The 21,189-nt window shown below is 38.7% G+C and overlaps 4 protein-coding genes and 1 long non-coding RNA gene across 8 annotated transcripts; 4 read left to right on the top strand and 1 right to left on the bottom strand.

Moving 5' to 3' along the window:
* Positions 1–439: 439 nt before the first annotated feature.
* LOC144198721 (arf-GAP with dual PH domain-containing protein 1) lies at positions 440–4,701 on the top strand. The gene is made up of 11 exons (XM_077719890.1): positions 440–756; positions 1,542–1,672; positions 1,735–1,826; positions 2,272–2,354; positions 2,625–2,737; positions 2,957–3,103; positions 3,190–3,273; positions 3,386–3,448; positions 4,039–4,110; positions 4,243–4,471; positions 4,635–4,701. Exons 1-11 carry the CDS (start codon positions 678–680, stop codon positions 4,661–4,663), a joined length of 1,122 nt encoding a protein of 373 aa, XP_077576016.1. The 5' UTR covers positions 440–677; the 3' UTR covers positions 4,664–4,701.
* Positions 4,702–4,975: 274 nt separating this feature from the next.
* uts2r4 (urotensin-2 receptor 4) lies at positions 4,976–9,322 on the top strand. Its single transcript, XM_077719892.1, has 3 exons — positions 4,976–5,979; positions 6,635–7,255; positions 7,585–9,322. Exons 2-3 carry the CDS (start codon positions 6,750–6,752, stop codon positions 8,102–8,104), a joined length of 1,026 nt encoding a protein of 341 aa, XP_077576018.1. The 5' UTR covers positions 4,976–5,979; positions 6,635–6,749; the 3' UTR covers positions 8,105–9,322.
* Positions 8,669–11,905, bottom strand: LOC144197835 (galectin-2-like). Its single transcript, XM_077718501.1, has 5 exons — positions 11,863–11,905; positions 10,755–10,918; positions 9,634–9,707; positions 9,393–9,552; positions 8,669–9,008 (listed from the first exon to the last, which is right to left on the bottom strand). The coding sequence occupies exons 1-5, from the start codon at positions 11,903–11,905 to the stop codon at positions 8,862–8,864; spliced, it is 588 nt and encodes a 195-aa protein (XP_077574627.1). The 3' UTR covers positions 8,669–8,861.
* Positions 11,485–17,409, top strand: LOC144198720 (GTP-binding protein 1-like). Its single transcript, XM_077719889.1, has 14 exons — positions 11,485–11,632; positions 11,902–12,085; positions 12,800–12,911; positions 13,509–13,689; positions 14,000–14,183; positions 14,263–14,427; positions 14,613–14,736; positions 14,912–15,026; positions 15,105–15,249; positions 15,443–15,625; positions 15,699–15,834; positions 16,340–16,518; positions 16,591–16,716; positions 16,906–17,409. Exons 2-14 carry the CDS (start codon positions 11,909–11,911, stop codon positions 17,035–17,037), a joined length of 1,959 nt encoding a protein of 652 aa, XP_077576015.1. The 5' UTR covers positions 11,485–11,632; positions 11,902–11,908; the 3' UTR covers positions 17,038–17,409.
* A 63-nt stretch (positions 17,410–17,472) lies between these two features.
* Positions 17,473–21,066, top strand: LOC144198725 (uncharacterized). 4 transcript variants are annotated; one of them, XR_013326775.1, is made up of 7 exons: positions 17,473–17,587; positions 18,652–18,819; positions 18,994–19,079; positions 20,255–20,443; positions 20,500–20,614; positions 20,682–20,875; positions 21,046–21,066. It is a non-coding gene; the product is annotated as an uncharacterized LOC144198725 (long non-coding RNA). The 4 variants fall into 4 exon arrangements; XR_013326774.1 differs by lacking the exon at positions 21,046–21,066 and adding an exon at positions 20,949–21,044 and having other exon boundaries at positions 17,474–17,587; XR_013326773.1 differs by lacking the exon at positions 21,046–21,066 and adding an exon at positions 20,930–21,044 and having other exon boundaries at positions 17,475–17,587.
* The last annotated feature ends 123 nt before the right edge of the window (positions 21,067–21,189 follow it).

The raw sequence follows: 21,189 nt of genomic DNA on the forward strand, positions 1-21,189 counted from the left end.
AGCCCAACGCGATAACCAATGGGCCACTCCCTTCCTTACCAAATAACATTATTTTTCAGAACCAGTATTCTCTATTCCCTTGTGTAATCTATTTGTTATTAAAATTACTTTGACAAAACAAACCCTTTGCAAATTGAGGAAAAGAAAACAGAAATCAAGAATACGGCAAATATTTGCACTGCTCTTTAGCTACTGTAAATGCAGTATACTTAAACTCTCAAATCCGAAAACAGTGCATTAATACCCTCTTTTGGCCAAACTGAATAATACTGATGATATTTCCCTTGACTGCCTCGTGTCTTAGGCCGCCCCCACCTGCTTAGGCGCCAGGCCAACTTTCTTACATACATGCGCAATAGATTTTTGCATCATCGTGCAAGGAAAAAAAAAAAGCAACCTCCTGGACTTCCTTGACAGTATCAAGTTACAAAAGCACACACACACATACTTATACATTCATGGGCCGTCTCACTGCTAGAACTTAGAAGTAAGTAGACAGTTTCCACAGCATGGACATGCTTACCCTATGAGGACTTTGTCATCTTGTTAGCCGAATGTAAGGCGCTTTTTTTGGCGGGGAAACAAGCAAGAAACACACCCCGGGAAAACCACATCATACACATCACCAGTTTTTCTTTTTTTTTTTCCTTCTGATAAGAAAATTCCTTCTTTCCAACATGTCGATGTCGACTCGAGCACTCAGGGAGATCCTACAAAAGGCAGGAAATGACACCTGTGCAGACTGTGGGGCTCCAGGTGAGAAGAGTTTTTTCTTTTCTAGACTATTTAAAGGGAAAAGTTGAGGGATTAACTATTTGGGTGGGAAAAATGTTTTCTGGTTGTGCGATGTGAATGTTTCAAGGGTTTAGTACAAGTTCTGACATGCTGCACACGCCCTCATGCTTTTTCGGGTTGTCTTGACATGCACTGGTGGACATTTCAATTTTCTATATTCTACAATACCTGTATTGGCAATTGTTACTATTTCATTGTTTGGATGTAAAAATTCAGTGGGTATAAAGATTGTATGTGTAGATAAAGAGGAGACAAACAAACAATATGAATGGAAGGCCCAAATTCTTGGAATGAAAACCTGCAACAAACTAAAAACAAAACAAAACAAAAAAATGACCTTATTAGTTGGTTCCTTATTCTGACATGACATGTACAGAGTATACTGTTAAGAGTATTCTGGGGGAGATTTAGTAAATAAAATAAATTAATTAGTCTTCTTTTTAGGAATGCTGTGTTCTGCCGTCTTCTGAGATAAGATAAAAATTTGCTCATTTGATATGAAGGAGGCGAATGAAGCATCAATTTGAAACATTTATTTTTGCCTTGTAACAAACTTTTGTCATTTAAAATACAAACCTTGACTATAAAATGATGACAGTGAATTTTACAAAAACAAACAGACATAGTTCTTCAAAAAACAAGTCGAACTATATGTATTAAACCAAGCCACAGACCTATTGTGAATATTTTTATAGAATTCTGAATGAAATAATAACTACGGTTGACTCTGTTTTACGGTCTTGCAGATCCCGACTGGGGCTCAACCTCGTTGGGGGTCTTGATCTGCTTGGCCTGTTCGGGCATCCACCGAAACATTCCTGACGCGAGCAAAGTGAAATCACTGAGTCTTTCCCACTGGGAAGACCACGAGGTCCAGGTAACACCATAAACTCTATTCTATAAATTCAAAACTTCAAAATGAAAAGTGCTATGTTCTAGTTTATGGCAGAGAATGGAAATGATCGGATGAGAAGCAAATATGAGGCTGCTGTTCCTGTCTACTACTACAAGCCATCGCACAAAGACTGCCAGTAAGACCAGAGATATTTCACATAAGTTTTAAGTAATCATAGAAATATAGCATTGCTACGATTATGCTGTTTAAGTGAATTGAGTGTTGTTTTCCTGTATTTTTTTTAAAACAGACGAAAAAAATAGTTAATGACCAATTATAAAAGAAATTAATGCATAATTAAGCAAGATTCTTCAGACTAAATTATTTTCAATACCATATCTCTATAAAATGTGGAAGAGAAAAAATCTATATTGTCTAAGTCACTCTTGGGTAGGTTAATTTGCATTACATAAAAGTGTAAAACATGCTGCGGATTCCTCTGGGGATTAATAAATCAATATCACTTATTATCTATCTGTTTATGACACTGGGATTTGTGACATGTCCAAAGAACACCCACATGATTCTCAATGTTGTTTTAAGCATATTCTAATTGCTGCTTTAATATTTTTGTTCGTCAGGGTGTTGAAAGAGCAATGGATACGAGCAAAGTACGAGCGTAATGAATTCATCGAACCTGGAAAAACTTCGACATACGAACAAGGCAAGTGAACACAACCACGATCTAAATAAAACATGAAAAAGAAAAGCATTCTTAACTGTTGATTAAACGTATGGAATGTGGTGGTTAGGTATTTGGTATGTCTTTGTGTGTTTAACTCAAGAATGGATAAAGGGATTATTATCAAACCTGCAAGATATATTGGTAAATAAATGGTAGTAATTGGATTTTGAAGTAATTTTTTCATACGAATGTGTGTTGTATTATTTGGGGGAAGAATGATACTGATGACTATGACCTTTTGCCTTGTAGCCACTAGGGATGGCACCTTGATGAAAATGGGGCGGGACAACGGACAGTTCCTTAGCAGGCGTTTCGTCCTCTCTGAGCGTGAGGGCACGCTCAAGTACTTCACCAAACATGATGTAAGTAAATATAGTAAAGTGGACTCAATAAAAGAGTTACTGCACACTTAAAATGTCTTTCTTGAAAAAAAATAGGCCACATTTTATTGATTCTTTTTAAGATGTTATTTTTTATGTACGTCAACCATCTAAATTGCCTCTAGATATGAGTGTGAACGTAAATGCTTGTTTATCTCCTATAACATAGTAAAATATTTTTACTTTGCTTAACCCTTACAGGCCAAGGAGCCCAAAGCAGTGATCAAGGTGGACAGCATCAATGCTACTTTCCAACCTGAAAAGATTGGACACCCAAATGGCTTGCAGATCACTTACCTTAAAGACTATAGTACCCGCAACATCTTCCTTTACCATGACAGCGGCAAGGTCTGCCTTAGGATGTTACTACATGGTGGGGGGTTAGGTTTTGCGGGGTCCAGATGTTTCATTGCTGTCTTACCTTATCTTTCCAGGAGATTGTTGATTGGCTCAATTCTATTCGAGCCGTGCAGCTTCACTATATGAAGGTGGCTTTTCCTGGAGCTACAGATGCTGAGGTCAGTACTGAATAGTACACTTTGGATAGTTGAAGTCAAGTAGGGAATTTTCAGTTGAAATCGGTTGAATTTTTTTGTTTAGTTTAGTTTTTTGCTGTTTTTTCTTTCTCAGCTGATTCCCAAACTGACCCGCAACTTCCTAAAAGAAGGCTACATGGAGAAAACAGGTCCCAGGGTAGGTGCACTCTTGTATAGGGTATAATGTTTCTTATGAAATGATGGCTTATCACTTGTATACAATGAAGTATTGTATTCTCCAATGATACCAGACAGTACACTCACTACATGCCTCTGTCATCATTTCACCATTCAGAAACCTGAATTGGCAACTTGCTTACATTCACCTCTTCTATCTTTTCCATCTGAGAACTGAAAGGGTGCCATTATTCATTCAATGGAAAAACTGTAGCTTTGCCATCCACTTACTGATTTAGAAAAGAAAACAATGAGACCTACAGTGGGTTACTTTTGTCATTTTGTAAAGTCAAATACAGGTGTTGGGTTCTGGTGCATCTTCACATTTTAGAATATCAAATGTAATATATCTTCTTTTATAAGATATGCATTGATAGATTTAAAGTATCTTTGAATAGACTCCACTTGCACTCAAGTGTTGGTTATAGTGGTAGACATTGGGCAACAGACACACAATTTTAAATCATTCTTCTGCCAAAAAGTGACAAAAATTAAGTTAATAGACTCTAGTTTCCATTGGTTTAGTTGACCAAGTGTGTTGTTTTGGGTTCTTTTTTTGTTTCTATACAGCAAACTGAAGGCTTCAAGAAGCGATGGTTCACTTTGGACCAAAGACGACTCATGTACTTTAAAGACCCTCTGGTAAGACAAAAACGCTAGGCTCCAGCACCCTCTTGACCCTCGTGAGAATGAAACAGTTCGGAAGATGCATAAATTTGCCCTTATATTTTTTATGGACATTAACTGAGGACATTTTTGGTGGTGATTCTGTAGGATGCCTTTGCAAAGGGTGAGGTATTTCTGGGCAGCAAAGAACACTACAGTGCATCGCCCGGTCTGCCCGCCGGGACCTACTGCAACGGCGCGTGGCAGCATGGCATCACCATCGTCACTCCGGACCGCTGCTTCCTATTCACGTGCGAATCGGAAACTGATCAGCAAGAATGGCTCAAGCTCTTCAACGACGTCATGAATGCTCAAATGTCTCCGCAAGAACACACCAGTAAGACAGCTATCCTTTATTTATTAACTTTGGCTCCAAATAGTTCCATGCAGTTACACTTTCCTGAATTTCTTTTTAATTTTCTCTATTTTCATTTTTACAAAGATGATATTCCTGTCCCCCTTTAATATGTTTTTGTCTTTTTTGTTGTTATTTTTTGCAGTGGAGGCTTTGTTCAAGCACAGACACTGATTCAAAGAATGCCCAACAGAAGATTTATTGGAAGAGGAGAGGGGAAAAAAAGGACTGAGAACAGACAAGTGCCACATTATTTTGAGCTTTTAGTAGTCGACTGGCGCCATCCTGTGGTTTCTTTGCTCTAAAAGTCTCCAAACACACAATGCACTCCATCTTCTCAATTGTGTGAGTTGCTAAAACCAGGTATGCTTAAACTTTTTGACCTTCTTAACCCCAAATTTGTCCTTCTCCAAAAATGCCATTGAACCTTTAGATTATGATTTGTACAGACCTTTATGGCAATTTTTTACATTCCAAAACTAGAGGAAATCCATCCACATTGAAAAAAAAATAAAAGAAAAATGTAAGATTTAATACAATCAATAATAATAATATGATTTGGTCAGTTAAGCAGTTAAACTACTTAAACACAGTGCAATTAATAGTACTATTTGCAGTAAAAATCACTATATTATACCTCTGAGAGTTCAATGGGATGCTGCCACATCGAAAAGTGTGTGACAGCAGTCCATAATACACTCACTAGATGCCAATCATATTCCCGCGGATTAAAAATCTTGTGCATTTTAATCAATTAAACACATTTACCATAGTTAAAAAAGCTAATAAAAATCCATAACTACATCTTGGGTGAGACCAAAAACAGTGGATGGAGACACAAACCATTTTACAAACTCTAAAGTAAAACCTGAAAAATCTGCAATGTGGTGTACTGTGTCTTCGTTGAAAGGTTGAAAGCCTGTTTTTCAGTTGTTTATATTTTTTAGCATTTGGTTTCTATTTTCTTTTACAACACAAAAAAATAATACATGACTAATGTCCTCTCCAAATTAATTTCTTGCTGTACTCATAAGATCTCAGATAAATTATACACAAGCAATGGGATATTTTCCCACTATTTCTATACTTTACCCTGATTTCATTTTCTGCCTTATTGTATTCAATTATTTATGACAACAAAATAATTTTACAAAAATGGGAATTTTGGATCATTTCTCTTTACAGTTTGACTAGTACAATTTTCTCCTTCAATTGTGCATCCAACATTCCTAGATGACCACACTAAATAGTTTAAACGTTGACTCAAGGCTGTCCAAAATTTCACATTGGTGCTTGTGAGGTGGGGTTTGTGGGTTCTGTGGGTTGGTTTAACACCTCTTTGAGAAAAGAGACACAGAAAGAGGAGCGAACGACATCTTGGATGAACTGAAGAGACCTCCAGGAAGCAAGAATTTCAATTAAAATCAGCAAAAATGGAGAAAAACATCTAATGCGGATGTGACACTTCACTTCACCTTTACGTGGAAAATGTAGGACTTTTTGTTTACTTATTTGAGTAATATTTTGACTTATTGTTTATCTTTTTATTAGAAAATCCCTCTCATAGTTGTTTTCAACTGCCAAGCTAAAATACAATTATTTTCTTCTCAAATCATGTATTTTATTCTTTAGGCATAATAAACTAATTATTGTGAATGTGTATTAGTTTTTTAAATCAGAAATACCAGAAATGTAATTGTTAAATTATGTTCTTCTACAAATCTATACAAAACAAATTATTACCATTTCCTAAATAGTGCAATAATGTGAAATTGTGTAAAATTTTACTGGGTTAAGAGGAACCATAACTAAATTACACTTTTTTTTCATCTAAAATGTGGATTTTTTTAGTAGTTATTTTTGAAAGTATCTCTCCATTTAAATCAATTACATTATTTTTAAGTCTCTTTTTCCTCACAAAAACTTGAAACATATATTTCCTCACACATTTATTTTCTAGCTAAACCAATTCAAAATTGTGCAGCATTGCATTTTTCATATAAAATTAAATGACAAAATCTAACCCCAAAATATTTTCTTATTTGAAATTACTTATTTATTCACAACTACATGAATTGTATATATGCTTTACAAAATATGTCATAAAATAATGTCAGCTAAAAAAAAAATTTCTTTCTTTTCCAGGACACTTGACGGTTCACATGGAGCACCCTGATATTTTCTCCCCAAGACAAATATAATAATCATTTGACTCCCAAATGACGTCTTCCTATTTCTGACCTTGCCGCCTCTCACTGCCATGAACTCAAATGGCTCAAATACCTCAGAGAGTATCAATATCGACGACGTGGCTGGCACGGGTTCGGGTGGCCTTTGGGTGACATCCCTACTGGGTACCACTCTATCAGTCATGTGGTTATTTGGCACAGCAGGCAACGTCTACACCTTAGCCATCATGCGTTCAGCTGCGCCACGCCGCCCGGGCTCAGTCTATATCTACGTAGCCAACTTAGCCCTGGCTGACCTCCTCTACCTCTCCACCATCCCATTCGTGGTCTGCACCTACTTTGCCCACGACTGGCTATTTGGAGACATCGGGTGTCGGGTTCTGCTGAGTTTGGACCTGCTCACCATGCACGCCAGTGTATTCATCCTGGTTGCTATGAGTTTGGAGCGCTACAGGGCGGTGGCTCAGCCCCTCAGCACTCGAAACTCGTCCCCACAGAGCCGTAGGATGGCGGCTACTGCCATCTGGGTCACGGCTTTTGTGCTCACTCTGCCCATGATGGTTATGATCCGACTCAGGCAAGACTGCATTATACACTTTCATTCCTTCATTTAACCATTCATGAAGGCACTCATACCTACGGAAAATTTAGAGCACAGGTGTCAAGGTGACGGCCCGGGGGGCGAATCTGGCCCGCCGCATCATTTTGTGTGGCCCGGGAAGTAAATCATGAGTGCCGACTTTCTGTTTTAGGATCAAATTAAAATGAAAAGTATAGATTTATATTAAATTTCCCACGCATGCCCACACCAAAATCAAGCAAACGAACTATTACACCATTGGCCAGCTCACTTTAGAATTAGATTTAAATATTTTTTCAATGTCCTTTTTATTTTCCCCTACTCAGACAGGACAAGCCAACTCCAGCCGGCGTAGTGAAAAGGATGTGCTTCCCAACATGGACCCTGGAGGCTTTTAAAGTCTACGTGGGCATCTTATTCCTGACCAGCGTTCTGGTACCAGGTCTGGTCATGGTCTCGCTGTACGTGGGCCTAGCCAAGCGCTACTGGGCCACTCAAGCCCAGCTGGGAGGGCGAGGGCACTCAACCCGACGGCGAGGGCTCAAACAGCGCATAGTGGTGATGATCTTCAGCATCGTGGTGGCCTACTGGGCCTGTTTTCTTCCTTTCTGGGGATGGCAGTTGACCCAGCTCTTCTCCCCAGAGTCTCTCAAGACTCTATCCCCAGCCACACACAACTACGTTAATTTTTTCGTCACTTCTCTGACATATGGCAACAGTTGCATCAATCCATTTCTCTACACGCTGCTCACCCGAAATTATAAGGACTACCTGGCACAGAAAAGTCAGTCCACAGCGGCCAGCAGGGTTGAGGCAACTAGAAGCTCACCCCCTTTAGACTCTTAGACTGGGAAGTTTTGATTAAAGGTTTGTATTAGGGCTTCTCAAAATGTTCCACACAACTAAAATACCATAAGAAATAGTATTGCTTTTTTCCCAATGGCAAAAATGTTTTTTGGGGTAAAAAATAGTTTGGTTTTTTTGCTTTATACATTTTATAAATCATTGATCTCATTTTGATTCATTGATTTTCTATGAATCAATGACAAAATGTTGTTTTTTTTATGAGAAAATCCAAAAGATCCACAATTTATGATTGAAAACATACCTTCTGGAGAGGGACCATTTAATTTAAGATTGTATTACAATTTTTATCTATATTTTGTAACCTTTTGCAGGCTATTCCCACATGGCTTTGGACACAGTCTTCTTTCTGAGAATCTAGTCACTGTGCTACATTCCTCATCCTCTTCTCACTCTTTGGAGTCCTCTAGCTAATTGTCTCACATGTCAATTTAATTTTATTTTTTCAGGGGGGTGTTTTAACACACACAACCGTCTAAATCCCAAATACGTCCGTCCCCCAGCTAACATTTTCCACAAAAGTAATCACTATTTAATTTTTTACTGTTTTCCACTGACGTAAAAGACAAAAAACAAAGAAAACTTTCATTTTTATCATTTTTATTCGCCAACCCATTGAGCTTTGGTGTACTTTTGCTCCATTTTGAGACATCAACTTAACATTACAAGGTCATTCAAAGGGTTCTTGACAAACCCAGACAGACATCGAAGTGACCAATCCTCGGTGAGTGAGTGCTCTCTACTTGAGCTTAATGCTGATGACCTTGGCGTCGCCTCTAACATCAAAATATGAGTAATTGCCGTCACCCAATCGGTTGGGGAAGCTCATCATGGACCCATCAGGAAGCCTGATAAAGAACTCCTCATAGTTAAAGTTGATGCTGAACTGTAAAAGAGAGAGAGAGGAGGAGAAAAAGAAAAACGTTACTGGACTTTGAAATGTCGAGTGAGGTTCTTCTATCTTTTTAACGGACTTTTTTTTATGGCCCAATAAAGAGGAATATGATTATGGCATTGTTAACCTAGTTAGGACAGACACAGTTCAGAAGATAGTGTCCATTAACAAGCTTCATCTAAAGAATGACATTTAAGATGAATAAAATGACTAGAAATACACCGAAATGAATCAATAAACAATTCATTACAAGAACACAATAATGGCGTTGGGACTATAGTACAATTGTTCATTGCAAGCATATTCAACCCTCACTTATGTAGCCATTTATTTTAATGCTATTAACTTTGTCTAAAGTGTTATTAAGTATCCCACCTTGCTCTCCTCTCCCTTATCAAAGCACAGGTTTCCGTCCCGGTGCTCATCTCCCCAGGAGCCTCCCGACAATGAGTTGCAAACAATGACACTATCGTCAAAGCGCGGGTTGAAGTGCAGGGCGAGGTTGTCTGGGTCATGGCCGATATTGATGGAGAATCTAAAAGATGTTGAGTTACGGTCGGTGAATGGTTTAACATGATGTTGGAAAACATTTTAATGGTACCTATGTGGAACTGACCTGCTGCAGTCGTTGTCGGGCTTGATACTGATCTTAAAATCCTGGCCCTCCCTAATGCTGATGTCCTCGATTCTCTGAAAAGGAGTAAAAGAATGGATGATTGGAAAGGTAGAGAGACGTTTGGTGGATTATTGGATGGTTTGTCGATCAGTTTATATCTGGATTGAATGGGAATATGCCATTAGAGGGATGTGTGGAGGGAAGTTTAATAGATTGTAATCATAAATGGATGAATTGATGGATGGAGGAGATGCAAATGTAACAATTACGTTACATTGTAAGGTTGGATGATAAATGAAACCTGTTTGGTTGATATAAATGAATGAAAAACTGCTTTTAGATGGATTAGTGGAGAGATGATTGGATGAGAGAATGTAGTATTGATGCTGTCATATGTACATTATCATAGATATATTGCTTGTAGATAGTAAAACATCATTTGACTTACTGTTCATTGAAACAATGAAACTCATTTTTTTTTACTAATGATTCTGTGAGCTGTTCTTATCATTGTTGATGATTAACCAGGTCACCACACAATAAACTCACACAAGAAGAAGGCGTTGTTTGTTCGCTAAATATGCGCTCATCAGATAAAACTATATAGACACACCTCACCATAAACCACGTTTACTTTGAGTCTCACTTCATGTACTGATACATCAAAACATACAATGTATATTGTGTAAATGTATATAAAATGTACACCTATACATTCTTTTGTATAAACTTTACAGTTTACTATTGATACATTGAATCTATTGGTTGAGTGACTGATGGTCAACTGGTATTTGGCACATCCTGGCCGCTCCCCACATTTATGATACACCCCACATAGAGTAACCTATAAACATAGATATACTATTTGCCACTTTATCAGTGAATAAAAAAGTATGGGTCTCTGCCAGAGACTAATTATCATTATAATAATCTACCTTTTATAGTTATTTTGAAAATGTGGACATTGATTTTTTAAGCCATTCTCAGATCAACAGTTCATATTGTCCATCTCATGTCTGTGTAGTAAAAAGATGTCATAAAATACTTTTTTTTCTCCATCTAAAATATCTGGATGAACCATTCAAAGAAAATTGACACAAAAATGAAAGTTCTTGACTTACCATCTTGGCGGTGATGATTGGGTCTAGAGCGATTCGTGCTTTGAGGGATAAGAGCTCACAATTGCTCGTTCTAGGGTTTATATGACATCGGTGAGGTGAGGAGGGGCAGGGGTCAGGAAGCGACAGGGAGAAATAAGTAAAACATTTCCCTGAAATGACAACGCCTACATGGAAAAGGCAAAGGGAAAAAAATTGAAAAGAAAATATTTTACTCATGCTATATTGTTGCATTTGCCAAAATTAGGTTCATTCTTGGGTGGCCTGGAGGGTTGAGTGGTTAGTGAGTTGGCCTCACAGCTCTCTGGTCTTGGGTTCAAATCCATGTCATGTCCATCTGGGTGGATTTTGCACCCTCCATGGGTTTCTTTTGGGTACTCCAGTTTTCTCCTAAAAACATGCATGCTAGGGTGATTGCACACTCAATTATTCTCTTTCAAATCATAAATCAATTGCCATTGATGGGAGAGTGCCCCCCATCATTTCTATTGGTTTCTACTATTTTGCAATGGATGTTCTTTCAATTTACATTTAGAAAAAGTTAAAACACCCTGTATTTTATGTGACATTACATTTTTCAATTGGTTTAATTTGTCTTTATCTCATTTTTTAGGGAATTCATAACCCACAACGGTACCCCTCTACTTTGTAGCAGCAGTGCGTGCCCTGCAGCCAATCATGTGACAGCACATCACGCGTCCGTCAAGATATTGGATTTTAATTCAGGCATAAACGAGGGCAACACATTGGGCAGTAGACGGAACCCAACTCTTCCTCCAGCCAATAGTATGAGCGTGTTTTGTGATTGGTCGTTTCTTCGAGTCCAACGCACACATTATATCCCAAGCCAAAGGATAGTAAACAACCAATTTTAAACGGAAGTAGGTACACTTTAATCTCCATTTAAAAATAGTTTAAACATACTTAAATCTTGACTCATCAACTGTTTTGTCAAAAATAAATATGGTTGCAAATACATGCAATGACAACAAAAACATATAGAAAGTTATTACTCCTTTGGAAGAATGTGTGTGTAATATTAGCTCGTTGGCTAACTTAGACGGACTTTTCAATGTATTTAGCTAACTAGCGGCTAATATCTGCCGCGAACTTGTCTGAACTTTGTCCTTTTCTTGCTCCTTTTTGACAGACATATCATGGCGTCGTCGGTGACGACGGGGTCGGCAGCGATCGCTGCCGAGTGCCCTGTCCCGGCGTGTATGTTTGCCCCCGATCATGGATTTGCAGCTGCAGACCACGCTGAATGTGAGAGTTTTGACGACTTAGGGGGCAACAACGGCGAATCCCCGAAAGTTTTGGACTTGAGCAATAAGGTAGGCCTAATTTGATTTGATTTGTATTTTGTGATGTGTTAAAAATACTTTTCTAAGCTTATAGATCCATAGATTGTGTGCAGGTTGTGAAGCATGAGACACGTGACGTGTACATTAGGCTGCCCAATTTTATATAATACATACTGCATTGGAATTGTTTTGGACTGGAATTTAACTCGTTTTTTAGTCCTAGGGTACTTTAAAACTGTTTTAAATTTAGTTAAACTGACAATTGATTCAGATCGTTACAAACCTCATTGTGTGTCATGTCAACAACCTCAGCAGATTTTCAAAAATCCTACTATGCACTATATATAATACTGATATTTTTTGTTATTGTATGATAACATTTCCTTGCTATTTTCTCATGTTCAATTTAAATCTTAATCCAATTTGTTTAACAGTGTCTCTGTCATAAATATCTTGCTCACAAATACTTTGACCGCCGAAAGTTTCATCCAGGATTCAAACCTGCAACCCACGTTACTGTGTCAGCTACACTGCTCCAAATTACTTAAAATCACAGAAAAAAAATATGATGAGTCTGAATAAATTAAAAAGTGTAAAAAAAAACAACAACACTTTTTCCATAATGTTGACTCTGAGGAATATTAACAGCAACAGCGTTTCTGTATTATTACAAATAGATTTATAAATCAACAACGTTTTGAATTTCATGCAACATAATTAGATCACGTTTTTAATTTATTTCAGATGATCCTGGTCAGCCCGACAGGTGAACAGTATGACGCACTACAGCAACACCTACATCAGCGGCTGGATGAGGGATGCGGGGAGACCATCTTTGTGGTCGGAATGGGTTCAGGTAAAATGGTCTAATTTAATCCACTGTCACCCAGTCGCCATCCATTCCCCCCAAATTGAGGAGCACCTTTACAGCACCCCTTAATTTCATTTTATTATTAGCAAAGTTTTATTTCAAGTCCACTTTCATGAGCTGACATTTTACAAGTTCAGCGAGTCGCGGGATATCTTTTTTGTTTCAGACGTGACAAGCATTTTCATTGAAAACTTAAGTTTAAAAGTGGCATGTGGCTCCCCATTCACTTGAATGTTATATGCTCGGCAATTGCAGCGCCACGGTCGGTAACTGACAAGTACAAATGGCCAACCATCCCGGTGGGAATTACAGCTGTATAGCAATTTCCATAAATGTTTAATATATCCTTCAACATGCTCAGCATGTGTCATTCTGCTCTTTTGTTTTCATTATTTATTATCATATATAGGCCCAGTGCAGTCAGAATAGAATTTTGTAGTGTGTAGCACTGCAGATTTTCCTCAATCCTCTTGTAAGAGCAGGTTTACATTAAAGCCTATCAGATTTCTATTTCCAGAAGATATTGTAGTGTAAGGCTAAGGCCAGTCTAAGTCACTGATTTGTCTTCTGTTTGCTTTTCAGATGGAGGTGACTATGGCCTGAATGTCACAGACATGGAGGCATCAGTGGCCACTGTGCAGTCACTGTGCGAACAAGTGGAAGCTGATCTCATCCCGCTAAGGGAGCGAACGGAAGCCGGCGGAAAGATCTGCGACTACCTCATCCGACGCCGTGTGGGCGAACAAGACTTCCTAGAAGTCAGGTGGGTGTGTTGATTTCAATTAGTCCATAGGTTTTATGGTAACCTCAACCTTTAGGTCTTCACTGTCTAAGTACTTTATGTCAAAGTGGCGGCCTGGGGGCCAAATCTGGCCCGCTGTATTATGTGGCCCGGGAAAGTAAATCATGAGTGCCGACTTTCTGTTTTAGGATCAAATTAAAATGAAGAGTTTAGATGTATGTTAAATTTCCTCATTTTCCACGTTTTAAATCAATAATTGGATTTTTTTTTAAATGTTCTGTGTTTTTAGTTCAAAATACTAATTATTTCTCATTATATTTTTTTCTTCCAGGGTTGCAGTAGTGGGCAATGTTGATGCCGGAAAGAGCACTTTGCTTGGTGTACTGACCCACGGTGAATTAGACAACGGCCGGGGCTTCGCGCGCCAGAAGCTCTTCAGGCACAAACACGAGATGGAAAGTGGTAGGACCAGCAGTGTGGGCAATGACATTCTGGGTTTTGACCATGAAGGCCAGGTAAATACAGAAGACAAACCAAATTTTTAAACAGTCCCCAATTTGATGGAAGACTCCGTATGCCCTCTTGGTCCTTCAGGTTGTCAACAAGCCTGACAGTCATGGTGGCAGCCTGGACTGGACAACAATTTGTGAGAAGTCGTCCAAGGTGATCACCTTTATAGACCTAGCGGGCCACGAAAAGTATCTGAAGACCACTGTGTTCGGCATGACCGGACACCTGCCTGACTTTTGCATGCTTATGGTAAGTTTGCAACAAAAAAAGTTCCAACTATGGCTATTCCATATTTTAATCAAGCATTTTATAATTTTCATTGTTGAAGCTTTAATCATTTTTGCTATAAAACTGAATTGAATTGCTCAATTTTGGTTCAATTACACTACCGTATTAACAAACAAAAATATTTTGTCTGCATTTTTTTCCCCCAGGTTGGCAGCAATGCTGGCATCGTAGGCATGACCAAAGAGCATCTAGGCCTGGCGCTGGCCTTAAATGTGCCCGTATTTGTGGTGGTCACCAAGATTGACATGTGTCCCGCCAACATTCTGCAAGGTACATACTTATTTCTTGCATTTTTCACTATGTAGTATTCTCATGGTGAGACATAGTACAGTTCTATGTCCAACATGGGCATGGCAATTCTTAGAACACGGAGTTTCCCAATATAATGAAGACACACTTTATTAAAGTCAAACTTTTATTAAAATTATTATTGTCATGTCTCCAGAAACACTCAAACTACTGCAACGACTACTAAAGTCTCCAGGCTGCAGAAAGATCCCCGTTTTAGTCCAGAACAAGGATGACGTCATCGTCACGGCCTCAAACTTCAGCTCGGAGAGGTCGGCTCAGCTCTGCAAAACAGTTAAGGGAATTGTAAATATGTGTTAGATTTAACCCACACCCCCTCTGTTTTCCAGGATGTGTCCAATATTCCAGATCTCCAATGTGACAGGAGAAAACATGGACCTCCTTAAAATGTTCCTTAACCTGCTCTCCTCCAGGACTGCGTTTAATGACAACGAGCCCGCGGAGTTCCAAATAGATGACACGTATTCTGTACCGGTATGTAGGATCAAACCTTAAAGTAGAACTGAAGTGTTATTTTTTTACATTATTATTATTGGATGACATCTATGTAGAGTGCTGTGAACTTTATTATTATGATTTGTTTTACATTGCATTCTTTATAAATTGGTATATATATCTCTTGTGCATTTTTTTTTCATTATACTAAGTGACTTTTCTCTTTCCCCAGGGTGTGGGCACAGTGGTATCAGGCACCACGTTACGTGGCAGAATCAGCCTCAATGACACACTCCTCCTGGGTCCCGACCCTTTGGGTGTCTTCATCCCAATCGCTGTCAAGTCCATCCATCGCAAGAGGATGCCGGTCAAGGAGGTGCGAGGTGGGCAGACGGCGTCTTTTGCACTCAAAAAGGTGAGCTCAAGACTGTTTGAGCAGAAGCAGGATTCCAGATTCATGTCTAATTTCAGTTGGATTTTCTACGCAGATCAAGCGCTCGTCGATACGGAAGGGCATGGTTATGGTTTCCCCCAAGCTTATGCCACAAGCCACCTGGGAGTTTGAGGCAGAGATTCTGGTGCTGCACCATCCCACCACGATATCACCGCGTTACCAGGCTATGGGTAAGAGCTGATTCTCTCTGACTGTTCTGTTATTATTTTCACAGTGTTTTCTCATCGTTTCACACTGGTAGTCCTTTCAGTTTTTCCGCTACTTTGACACCATGCACATTTTTCACAGTTGTGCTGAAATCATTCTCCAAGTTTGCTCTTTGTTAAATCTCCTGCTGATTCTGGAGCCTGTTCTGTCTTTAGGATTGCTGCTATTTTGCTACAGCTTTTTACCTTTTCCAGCACAACTTTGCCATCATTTCCAAAAACACACTAAAAATGCTGTCTGTCACTGCTGAAAATGTTTTCCATCTTTTTCTTTTTTCCCCTCTAACCTACTGCTGGTTTTTCACTGTCTACTTTAACTACTTTGTCACAGTTTGCAGAATAACATTGCATTTCATCTGTCTTCACTGCTAAATTGTCTTTAAGTATGCCTTGTTTCATCTTCCACAATCACTCTTGAAACCTTTAAAGTCTTTGCCGCACTTGCTAAACTATTTCTCTCCCCCATTAGTCCACTGCGGCAGCATCAGACAGACAGCCACCATATTAACAATGAACAAAGACTGCTTGAGGACTGGCGACAAGGCAGCGGTCCATTTCCGCTTCATCAAGACGCCAGAGTACTTGCATTGCGACCACAAGCTGGTGTTCCGGGAAGGCCGTACCAAAGCCGTGGGCACCATCACCAAGGTAGCCATCTTGGCACCACCACATGGCGTTGGAGATGCTCGTTTACGGTGACTTAAATTATTTTTTTTTCAGCTCCTGCAGTCGGTCAGTACGCAGGCAGCCAAGGCACAGCAGGCCAAAATGCTGGCAGGCAAGAAAATGTTCAAGGAAGGAGCAGACGAAGCACGGCCAAGCAGTCCCAACTCCAATTCGCTTCCGGTGAGTATACCTTCCTACTCTTCTTGTTTTGGTTTCAAATCACGGTGATGTCAGTGGCCCTAGTGAGGATGTAGAGGTTCAGGAAATGTTATTGTTAGTAACTGTGAGGGGGGGATACTTGTGACAATTCCTATCAGGGGGCCCCGTTGACCTATTGGTTTGCTTCATACATGTTTTTTGTACTTTTAGATCAAAACGGGAGGCGGAGGACGGCGAAGAGGGGGCCAAAGGCAACGAGGGAAAGGGAGTACCAACATTGTCATGTTGACACCACCAGTCCCCACTGCAACCCCAACAACGGCAGCAATGGGCATTGTTTAAATGCAACTGTACATGTCCATCCTGCGATAAACACAACAACTTTCATCTAAGAAATGAAACACTGTGCTAGAAGTCTTCAGCAAGTAGTTGTTTTCACCCAAAATATGCCAAATATAACTATGATCAGTCAGTATTTTTGTACAAAAAACTATTAAAAATATTAACAGTATACATGGAGTTATCCAAGTTACCTCACTGAAATGTGTTTACACATTCTTTTGCTCTTAGTTAAAGTTCCCTCCTGAAGTTGGCCCAATTTATTGTGTACTTAATGTAAAAATAATGTCAGAAATAGAACACATTTCTTCATGAAAACTAAATTGCTGCAGTTTGTGTTGTAAATGCTTTAAATAAAACTGTTGTAATAACTTACTTATTTAGGCAGTGTTGGTTGTTTGAATTATCATTCATTCATCTTCCATATACCACCCATCCTTTTCAGGTTGTGGTGGTTGCTGGAGTCTAACCCAGCAATTGTCAGGCTAAAGGAAGACTTCACCTTATAGTGGTCGCCAGTCATCTGTAGGACACAGAGAGACAGAAGCATAATGTAAGTTAAATCATAACTAGTAACTCACTCAAAATATTAGTATACATTTTTCATTTCCCTTGCTGCCTATCCTCGAAAGGGTTCAGTCATACCACCATCAGCAACGAAGTCAGATGAGTGAACCTCAACACCACAAGGCAGCCCAAGAGACCTAGAGGCATAATGTCACTAAAAACCTCAGCTAGTGACTTACTCAAACTTTTCAGACAATTTAAACGAGGTACGCTGACATTATGCAGCAATTAATCAGACCCCTTGGAAGTAAACAACTACAAATATATAAAATAAAAAAAAAAGTGGATGAAACCTGATGGGGCACAAGATGAATGTCTTAATAAATAAAGATACACATGCATAATTGAATTTGGTGCTCGGTAAAAGAAAAAAATACATATACATGTATGTAAAAGAATGGCAGAAATAATGCAAATGTAATTAGAATAGTGGATTTTGTCCTTGCTTTTTGGAATGTTGTAATTAATACTTTTAAGTACATTGATCTCAAAATAAGGGTGCATACTTGTGTTGCACAACTGATTGCAAAACTTATACGTTTGTCTTTTACAAAAATGTGCATGATATTTTACTTGGACAGGAGGTGGCGACGCTAAGCAAGGATCTGATTGCAGTCAGTGACAAGTTAAGTGTGAGAAATACTATGAAGTTTTAGTATTTCACTGTTAGGTTGCAACATGCCTTACTATAGTATCATTTAAATGTCTAGAAGTAAAAAAAACAAACACCAAAGTGCATGTCATCACCATGTTCATAATGTGCAATACTACTGTATTTTAAAGGATTCAAGCCCAACCAAAAGTATTTACAGCTTCCCCCAAAGACGTTATGATGAACACAATGTATTTTAAAGTATGAAACACGTATTTACAGCCCCGCCCTCGCCCCACCCATTGACCTATGCATGTTATTATGAAAACAGTGTATTTTTCTTTTAAGTATTAAAAGTCCAACCAAAAAGCATTTACAGCCCCTCCACACAAACATATACTGACTAATGCACGTTATTATGAGAACAAAAATATTTTTTATGTGTCCTTTTTTAATAGGCGTGGCCGAGGCCAGAGTTCAAATAGCCGACGTCAGACGCCAAGATGGCTGATAGAGGAGCCAGGATGGAGGACTGGCGTGCGTGCGTGAACTGCAGAGCACCTCAAAAGTGACGATTTGCCGACGAAATCCTGCCAAACTTCTCACAAAACGATGCTGCACATTTGGTACCTTGTCATTTTGGGGATTTCGATCCCCCAGTTCTCGTCTTAAGAGTGATTTTTGACGCGATGTAGCCCCACATGTGCATGCAGACGGCAAAATGTTTGCAAACAAATTGGCTACATTGCGTTACCGATCGCTCCTTGTTTAATAAGAAATCATTCCATTGTGTGTTTCAGTCACTCAGCGAGCACAGATTGCTGGGAAACATCAAGAATGTGGCCAAGACGACCAGAAAGGAGCAGCTTGTCGACGCCATAACAAAGTGAGTCATTTTTAAATAGTTCTGATTTTCTCTATCCGTTTAATATTTAAACGCCAGCGTTCAGTGTTCAGGGCTTTGCGCAATTGGCTCGATTTTCATCATGATACATTCATTTTTTTTTTTAAACAAAAAACTGTGGATAAATCACCCACACAAGTCATTAGTGCAGTGCTTCTCAATTATTTTCTGTTAGGCCCCCCCTAGCAAGAAGAAAACTTTTCGCCCCCCGCTATAAATAAAATCATTTTATAAAATTGTTTTAAGTACAACATTTTATCCTTATTAACATTAAATAAAAGGATAAAAAGAAAGATAGTCAAACTTACAAAGAATAACTTTATTAAATCTTGTTTTGAGTCTGCAACAGAAAAGATTTTAAGTGCATAGATGCCAGAAATAAAAAAATGAGAGCGCAATTACACTTTATACTAGTACGGCCAAATAAAATCATGTTCCCCAGGGATCGCACCACGCCCCACTATTTGAGAAGCACTGCATTAGTGGATGTGTAAGGAATAAACAGTAATCCCTCGATTATCGCGGTTAATGTAGACCAGACATGGCTGAGATAAATGATACACTGTAAAGTAGGCTCATCCCTATTGAAGCTAATTTAAAAGAAATACTGTAGCGGCAAGTGAAGGAGTAGCTTCCATGTGGCTTTTCACATCTTTCTGAATTTACAAAAAAAATCTGCCATGTAGTGGAAATTATAAACTTTCAGCCCCTTAACTTTTTTAAAGACCTCAGGGCTTGTACCTTTTTCACATTAGTTTTAAATGTGGTTTTGACAAAACAGATTTATTTAACAGTAGTGCAGGTGTCATTTTTGACTCATTTAAACGTAATGAGAAAAACAGAAGCTCTTTATGTATTTAATTTTTGAAGAATGAAGGGATTTGAAATAATTGACTGAAAACTTGAGGCAGAGGTAGGATTTATTTTAACCTTGTAGACCCCTGTCCAGTGTTTTCAAATTTCCCACCACATGATCAAGATCCTGCTATATTTTTGTGGAGGTAAACAGATGGATCATTTTTTAATCTCTATAGCAGACTGTCTAATATTGCCTTTTGGTGTTTTATAGAAAGAAAGCTAAATGTAGGAGGTAGTTTTGTCAAATTTTGATGTTTTTTTATTTTATTGTGTATTGATCCCATTTTTTTGTTTTCCAGAATCCACCCAAGGGGGAGCTGGTTTCCTGCCTGAGCCAGGAATTCTGAAAAACAAAAAAAACTTTCATTTTGAAAAAACTCAGATTTGTTCTGTCTGAGCATATCTGAGTTTTTTCAAAATAAAATGTAAGACCTTGTGAATGTTTTTTTATTTTTCAAAATTCCACCCAATGCTTTTCAAAATAAAAGGTAAGGCCCTGCAAATGTTTTTTATTTAACTTTGTATAATGACTTCTCTTTTCCAGAATTCCACCAGGGGGATCTGGTTTCTGCCCATGTTAGAGATAGGCTCAGGCACACCCATGTTTCATGATGCTTGAGGGCCAGTGGGAATCAGTCTGAGGTTTTTCAAAATAAAAGGTGAGCCCTTCTCAATGTTTTTTTTATTTAACTCTGTGTATTGACTTCCTTTTTTTTGTTTTTCCAGAATCCATCAGGGGACCTGGTTTCTGCCTATGAACAGATAGCCTCAGGAGCTCCCAATTTATGAAGTTTTTCAAAATAAAAGGTGAGCCCTTCTCATTTTTTTCCAGAATTCCACCAGGGGGTGGAGAAGATTCGATTTTTTACGATGCTGGAGCACCAACGGGAACCAGTCTATGAAGTTTTTCAAAATAAAAGGTGAGCCCTTCTCATTGCTTTTTTAACTAACTGTACTAACCCCCCTTTTTTCAGTTTTCCTGAATTCCACCAGGGGGTGGAGAAGATTCGATTTTTTACGATGCTGTAACACCAGCGGGAACCTATCTACAAACTTTTTCAAAATAAAAGCCGATTTCCTGTTTTACCAGATTTCCTGCTGGTGACTAGAGGAATTACTTCATTTTATTTAAGTTTTTCAAAATAAAAGCTTTGAAATGTCTACATGTGTTGGTCTTTATCTAACAAAAAATGCAAGTCACAATCAAAGTTCAAAAAATTTATTTACAAGTAAA

Source organism: Stigmatopora nigra, chromosome 6, assembly GCF_051989575.1.
Source record: "Stigmatopora nigra isolate UIUO_SnigA chromosome 6, RoL_Snig_1.1, whole genome shotgun sequence".
NCBI lineage: Eukaryota > Metazoa > Chordata > Actinopteri > Syngnathiformes > Syngnathidae > Stigmatopora > Stigmatopora nigra.